Source organism: Crotalus tigris, unplaced genomic scaffold (genome assembly GCF_016545835.1).
Source record: "Crotalus tigris isolate CLP2741 ecotype Arizona unplaced genomic scaffold, ASM1654583v1 scf7180000024167.7108832, whole genome shotgun sequence".
NCBI lineage: Eukaryota > Metazoa > Chordata > Lepidosauria > Squamata > Viperidae > Crotalus > Crotalus tigris.
The window spans coordinates 5,063,177-5,070,824 of NW_024100417.1; the positions used below are offsets into that span (position 1 = coordinate 5,063,177).

A 7,648-nucleotide genomic window follows, 5' to 3' on the forward strand; every position below is an offset into this window, starting at 1 on the left:
AGAACCTAGTTGAGAGTTTTGTCAAGCTTCTACTTAATAAGTCAATAGAAATCACTCCTCATGCATTTTGTTGGAACAAGCTCTCACTATGGATAACTGTAGCTACTTTCTTGATGAATGCTGTGACATTCCAAATGCTTTGCCAATCTCATATTCTGTATCAAATCCAACCACTACTATGATAACAAATGCACAAATTCAATCAACCAGATGCCATGGGGTTAAGACCAATGACTGCACTGTCCCCAATAGGTCTCAATAATTAAGTAGGAAGCTGTGATATATCCTTCTATATATATGTAAGAATTAATGAAACCAAGTATCAGAAGACAAAGAATAAGCAATTTTTTAATAGTTTTCTTGCTGGACTCCATTTCATGACCTTGTGAGTGATTTTTGTCATTTACATTATTTGAATGAGGACCTTGCTGTCTATACCAAATAAGTTTCAATGACCCTTTAATACCTTTGTGATTAGAGCTTGTATATAACTGCTTGTATTGGATTGTTTGATTATTGTATTTCTCAAAGAAAATCAAATGGACTCAGATAACATACAATCTCTTCCATTTTGGGAAACTCTGCATTATCAGGGTGTTTTCTGGATTTGCCAATTTTTATCATAATTTGTTCCCAGTTTTGCTCTATTAACTACTGATTCATCTTACCAAGAAGATAGTTCTCTTTAAGTCCATGTATGACATCCCCAGGCCTTTATTTTACTTAGAGCAGAATGGCCGAACCCATGTGGTAGAAGATGAAGTCTCAGATCTCCTCTCCCAGAAATTCCCTGGGTTTGCAATAGTGGCGAATATCTATAGCTGCAGCATCACAATACTAAGAAAAGCAGAAGAGAAACGGCTGCTTGATGTCCATATTGGCTATCAAAAAAACCCTTGGTATTCTTGACACACACCCAAACCACAATACACCACACAGCTGACTGCCATGCAAAAACTAACCCTGCCATACACAAAAGGAGTGTCGAAAATGACAGCCAGAATTCTCCAACTCCTAGGAATAATGATAGCCCACAAACCCACAGCCACACTCCACCAGGAATTATCCAGAACCAAAGACAAGACACAAACGGATGAAAGAAACAATGTAATCTACAAAATCAACTGTAACAATTGCAACCACTTCCCCATGGGACAAACATCACATCAGTTAAAAACCAGGATCCACAAACATCGGCTAGCAGTCAAACGCCACGATCCCAAATCCTTAATCGCCAAACAACACCAGTTCCGATTGGAGCAATGCTAAAATCATCTGCCACACTACCACCTGCCACACTCGTGAGTTCATCAAAGCCTGGCACTCCACAAGCAAATCTATCAACAGACATATTGATCTACAACCAGCCTATGAACCCTCCCAGAATCCAGATCAATTGCACAGCCAACAGGAGACAACATGGACCCACAACCAACCCACACAAGCACCCTCTCCCCTCCCCTGAGCAGTCCACCTTCCAATGATCCTGATCTGAAGTAACCTCCCCATCACAAGACCCATCATAAGCCTCTCTCTGATGACTCACACCTGACCCATCACAAGACTCTCACTTGACATGCCCACACCTGAAGCCCTTATAAACAGAAGAGCACTGACACAGATCTTCCCCGCTGAAGATGTCAACTAGAGTGGTAACAAAACTTTTAGAAACCAACCCACAAGCTCAGAGAATGAACCTTCACCCTCAATTCCCTGGGTTTATACAACATAGTTTGCCTCTAACTGGGACAGTGATTTGGTAGCTTCCACTTTCACCATCTATCTTATAAGCAGAGTCACAACTAGAATTTACCTCCTAACCAGAGTCAGGCTTTGCTAGTGATTAAAAGGTCAAAAAGCAACCCACCCTCCCCCACAATAGTATATAGCTTAGGTGAGAGCCACTTTATCAAAGTGGTGAAGATACTGGCCTAGGAACTAGGAGACATTGAGTACTAGTCCTGCCTTAGGCATTAAAGCCAGTTGGGTGACTTTCAGCCAGTCACTGTACTCTCTCTCAGCCTATGACAGGCAAGCTGGAGGCAAGCTGATCAATCAATTCCTACTGCAACCAATGGATCAATGTTGGTTGATCTGAAAGAAGCAGACTTGCCAAAAAAATGCAGAAGAAAAAAAGTGAATATAGTTTGAAGGCTTGTGACTAGATCAGTGGTTCTCAACCTGTGGGTCGGGACCCCATTTGGGGTCAAACGACCATTTCACGGGGGTTGCCAAACAACGCAGTCCGCCATTTTTTTCCCCTTTTCCTTAGCTGTGCTACTCCCTTTTATTCTATTGGCTTTTGAAAGCCAATAGAATAGACTCTCTTGAATAGAGTCTAATTCTATTGGCTTTCAAAAGCCAATAGGAATTGTCCAGGCTGTCTCTGCCCTGCTGAGCCTGCCAAAAGTCCCATTCTGCAAACGGTGCTGCACCAGTTGAGTAGTCCTCGACTTACGACCTGTTGAGTAGTCCTCGACTTACGACCGGTTGGGGGTTGCGGCATTAAAAAGGTTGAGAACCACTGGACTAGATGATTCATCCTTCCTCATCTTGAAAACTAGGACAATCTCACCATAGATGAAATCAATCTTTTTTAAAAAAAAAAAATAAGTATAAAATATAAAAGATTTATTATAATGCAAACATTCAAAGATAAAAATGATAAATTTGAGAGCTGTACAGCTCTTTAAAATAACTGTATAAAATACTACGAAGTGCTTCTGGCAGACCACAAAATAAACCAAAAGCCCTGTTAAAAAGGGACTGGTTAAATGCTTCAAAATAATATTATAGATTATAAGAAAATCGGAGAGAAAATTTGATGCTTTTAAAAACTAAATATGACAGTCAAAACTGTAAATTGAAGCCTTACCCTTATTGTTGACAAATAAATAAAATTGTACCCACATTAATATACAGTAATGTGCATATTCAAAGGAATGGGATTTCAAACACATTGCAAGTGCCATCTTGATTTTTTTTTTACTATCCACCCTGCCCCATGGATGCCCCTCTGTATACAGAAATGAGAACATTAATTTGCACACATTGCTAAATGTTTTAACCTACTTTTTCACTAATAGTTGATCCTCGAAATAGATGCTCTTTCAAATTTTCCAGACTTTCTTTTTTTGAGATTCTAAACCTGTGGAGCTGGAAATACCATCCCTCCCCCCCCCCACACTCATCTTGGTCCACTGTTTTTCCCAGAGGGCTAGTTTTTGGATTAAAATAACTCACTTTTTCAGTCTCCTCTAGAGGAGGGGTCTGGTGTAGAGTGGGGGCATATCTTATTAGTGGAAGTTGAGACCCAGTTTGGTCTATGGTTAAGGTACCAGGCTAGAAACCAGGAGACTGAGTTCTAGTTGTGAAAGCCACTTGGGTGAGGGTGGACCAGGATTAACACTCAGTTGATCTGGAAAAAAAGTGGATCCTCTTGTACTTACATGATGAACATATTAGGAAGACAAAAAAGTCTTAAAGAAATGTATATTCTTCATTGGCCAGCAATAGGCATTATTTTGAAGGTCTGGCAGGCAGGCACATCCCTAACACTAACCAAAGAGGCATCCACTTTTGAAACCCTAATCAGATCCTACCCATCCCCTTATTATGGAGGCTGACTTCTCCAATTTTGCCTTGGGACCCATGCTTCAAGTTTAAGGTTGACTTCCTACCTTACAGATTATTTTCCAGATATCATTTTCCAGACAAAAGGAATAATGATATCACAGAGTTTTCAGCCCTCAAAGAAGACTTTGAGTGTTGTTGATACCATCTCCATCTCTACAAAAAGATGAAACACCCTATCAAAGTTCTAGTTGACTACAAGAAGTCAAATCATTTTTTTAAAAAGAATTTGCAAGGCAAGACTATTTTCCCAGAGATTTATGCCATGCTATGTCAGATAGGCCCAACCTTTTTATTGTTTTATATGCATTATTAGCTCACAGGATAATCAGGCAGATGTTTTACAATGTGAGACAGACTATGTCTTGCTTAACAACACATTTACCTCTCTATGACTTTGGTGGTCTCACTTTAATAGGCCTGTTTCTTCTTGCCATCACTGTTGTTGAGCCAAGCTTCTGACCAGCAATCCATCTGATTAAGGTATCCTTTCTGCACAGGTGCCTTGTAATTTATTTGGGGTCCCAGGCAGAGCTGAAAGCATACAATGAAAGGGCTACCCAGGTACAGAATGACAATGGCCGATGGATGATCCACCCTTCATGCCCTTTGGCAATTCCAGCTGCAATATTCTTTCCCCAGGTAGGCAGCTAGGATGAAAATTGAATCCAGCACATGTGCAGTTGCTGGAAGATTACTATTGTACCTGATTACAGTGTGCTCTTTAATGTCTCTCTGTGTGTGTTTTTTTAATATATGAGTTTGATTGCTAGCCGCCCAGGGTTATATTGTGTAAGATGGATGGCCATATAAATCTGAAATAAATAAATACTTTCAGAAACCACTTGCATTTCATCTTTGGTAGCAGTTCTTGCTTTGAAGAAAAGAGGAGCTGGTCTAGGAAAGAGAAGGGAGGTGTGTGCATGACTAATGAGCACATGAAAAAGACAAACTGCTCTGTCTAAAGCTGAGAGAGATTTCAAAATGAAAGAGATGGATGGTGGGGGAGAAAGAATTGATAGGGGAAATCTTTCCAACTTCAGCTAAAGAAGATACGGAAATCTCCCCCTTCAATAATCCCAAGGCAGGGAGGGCATAGGTATTTGAAAAGGGAAAAAGCCAGCCAATGAAGAAATGGAAATTAGAGAAGCATAACGCTCTTATCTTCTACAACCAAAGGAGGAATGGTCATTCCCAGAGTTTAAATCACAGGTCATTTCTTCCAGTCTTTTGTGTCTACAGATTTCTAGCTTTACTTTCCTAGTACTCAGCATCAGAGACACCTGTTCCATGTTGGCACAAGAATTATTCAATCCATAAGGCCTGAGAAAACTTTATTCCTATCTTGCCAGCTTCAGCCCTTAGTTCACCTCCCTTTCTAGTTCCCTTCCTTCCCTTTTTGCTCCTGAAATTATCACTTGCATCTCCCCCACCCTTCCTCCTTCCCTCTAAGAGGTGAGAATCAATTATTCACAGATCAGTCAGGATCAAGGTTTTTTGGGGGGGAGGGAACCCAATCAACAGTCTATTGACTTAAAGGAGTGGGAGAAAATGGCAGATAGATAGATAGATAGATAGAGAGAGAGAGAGAGAGAGAGAGAGAGAGAGAGATGATTGGTATGGTGATAGACTTCTGTATTTTTCAGTAGAATGATGTGCATAGGTAAGACTTTTCTTGACTTGAATAAAGCCTAGTCAAACCATATTGGGAAGTTTCTGCTATTATCGAATGTGTGTAGTTGGAGAATTGATATCTATTGCATCATTACGATAATCATCTTATTGTCCATAATATGACATTTTTTTTTACAACCAGTGGATCACTTATCAGAAATGGCATACAGTCTCCTGCTTGCATAGGGGACTGTTCAAGCAGATGACCTCTAGATGATGATCTGGACTAGATGATCTCCAAGATCCCTTCCAACTCTGTTATTCTGTTACTTTGTAAGGTCTTTGTAATAGCCTTATGGATTTGCTATTTTGCTAATCTTTAATTGTTCATTAAGCAGCAATCCATATATATATATATATATATATATATATATATATATATATATATATATATATATGTAGATCTTTGGTTGTTCAGGTTTTCTCCCGCGTAAAATTGGAAGTGTCTTGGCGACGTTTCGACGAAGTCCCATTCGTCATCTTCAGGCTGGTGCTTTCAGCTTCGTGCTTCGAGGAGCACGAACTGAAAGCACCAGCCTGAAGATGACAAATGGGACTTCATTGAAACGTCGCCAAGACACTTCCAATTTTACGCGGGAGAAAACCCGAACAACCAAAGACCTACATACAAACACCCGCGAAAACCTCAGAAAACATATATATACAATGTTCATCTATTATTGTTAATAAGTATTTTATTCGTGTGTTCTATGAAAATAAATATATTTGTTATATATTGAAAGGTCCAAGAATAAACCTCTATGGAAGCTTAAACCATGATAACTGTATGATGCTAAAGCCAATCTAGCCAGCCTATTAAAATATAATTAAAAATACAGACCAAAAAACTATTAAATAATCATGGAATCTTACACACAAACACTTTTACAGACATATACAGATACACACACACAAATAAATTAAGATGGTCAATCTTCCAATAGTATGTTTTTCAAAAAAGATTCATTCAGATCTGTTCTTTATGAGTTTTTAACATTTCTCTACTCTCTCTGCTTTAATGCATTATATTTTGATTAATCAGAGATTAGATTTGAAACACTTTTTCAAAATCAATATTTTTTAGAAGCAGCAGAACTGTACACTTGCAGTTAATAATGCTCTTGCTAGCCTGATTCATTAAAACAAACATCCAAGTAATATTCATAGAGGATTAGGAGTTTACATAAAAATATTCACACATTAATGTTTACCTCAGAGAATTTAAATTTCTAACCAATTCTACCACACATAATCAAAAATCAGTTTAGATTGTGCTATTCAATTCCCTCATTTGGTGGATCATATACTTGGACACACACACCTTAAATAATAGGTGGTTAGGTACCACTGACAGATAACCTTGTAAGAGTTTTCCAGTACTATATAAACACATTTGATGAGAAAGCAGGCAAGGCTATTGTACAAATTATATGTCATGTACTGACAAGAACTAATGCCTGTAAATGCCTGTTCTCTAAAATCTGTAGATATTACTTTTACTATTTAATTCTATACAAGATATAGTTATTCTGTTATAAGGGAGTTGTGAATTAGGAACTTCCAAGTCCTTTCTTAGATATATTGATTGGTTTTATTGATTGATTTTTGCTTATTTAAAAGTATACCTGCAATGCAATCTAGTGTAAATGTATTACTACTATTAGGAGCAGGAGGAGTGTGGTAGTCTTAACGGAACTAATCATGTTTGTGGTTACCACATTTAATGAGGCTGTAATTTGCTCAATCTCCTTAAAGATTTAAAAAAAGAAACATGCTTTTTAAAAATAACATGGAACGGGAGAGTGGTGTTTGTCACCAATGACATCACTAGCACTCATCCAAAAGTGCCTCTGGTATGTGGGAAGTGCATTCCACACCTTCCCTACTGCTGTCTGGGAGCATATGATGTTCAAAATGTCGTCTTAATCAATTGAATAAGTTTTGTGAATTCTTGATGCAGAAAAAAAAGTCATCTAAAAAAGGTCCTAGAACAGTCTTATCCAATCTAGTGCTAACCAGTTATGCAGAATGTAGAGTTCTGATTTTTTTTTAAATTAATATATCTAACAAAAGCTGAGAATCAGTCATAATACATTCAGCGAGAAATGTCTTGGAGAAGCCTGCCCTGCAATATATTCTGAGGCAGCAAACGACAGAGAAAGAAATGATTTTGCTCTAGTCTTATCTTAACTAGAAATGTGAGTTGTCTTCTTTGAGATTATATTAAGGACACTGATTCATAAGAAGGACAAATAGATAAGCTAAATGGTTTTCACTTTAATTTCAATGCCTCACTTCTGTTCTCTCTCCTCCCCTCCAGACTGCAATTGTCCACCCAACT

General features: G+C 38.3%; 1 protein-coding gene across 4 annotated transcripts in view; it reads left to right on the forward strand.

Annotated features, from left to right (window-relative positions):
- The window catches only part of ST3GAL3 (ST3 beta-galactoside alpha-2,3-sialyltransferase 3), a 203,826-nt gene extending 198,189 nt beyond the window's left edge, over window positions 1–5,637 (forward strand). Inside the window, exons 13-14 of one of the 4 annotated variants that reach the window (XR_005554260.1) lie at window positions 4,134–4,275; window positions 5,450–5,565. Coding sequence is in view for 3 of the 4 variants with exons in the window: in XM_039323074.1 (XP_039179008.1) it covers window positions 5,450–5,524 (75 nt within the window). In the remaining variant the exon portion in view is untranslated. Of the gene's footprint in view, window positions 1–727; window positions 2,237–4,133 lie in introns of those variants that run through there. The other 3 variants (XM_039323074.1, XM_039323075.1, XM_039323077.1) reach the window with 3 other exon arrangements.
- The last annotated feature ends 2,011 nt before the right edge of the window (window positions 5,638–7,648 follow it).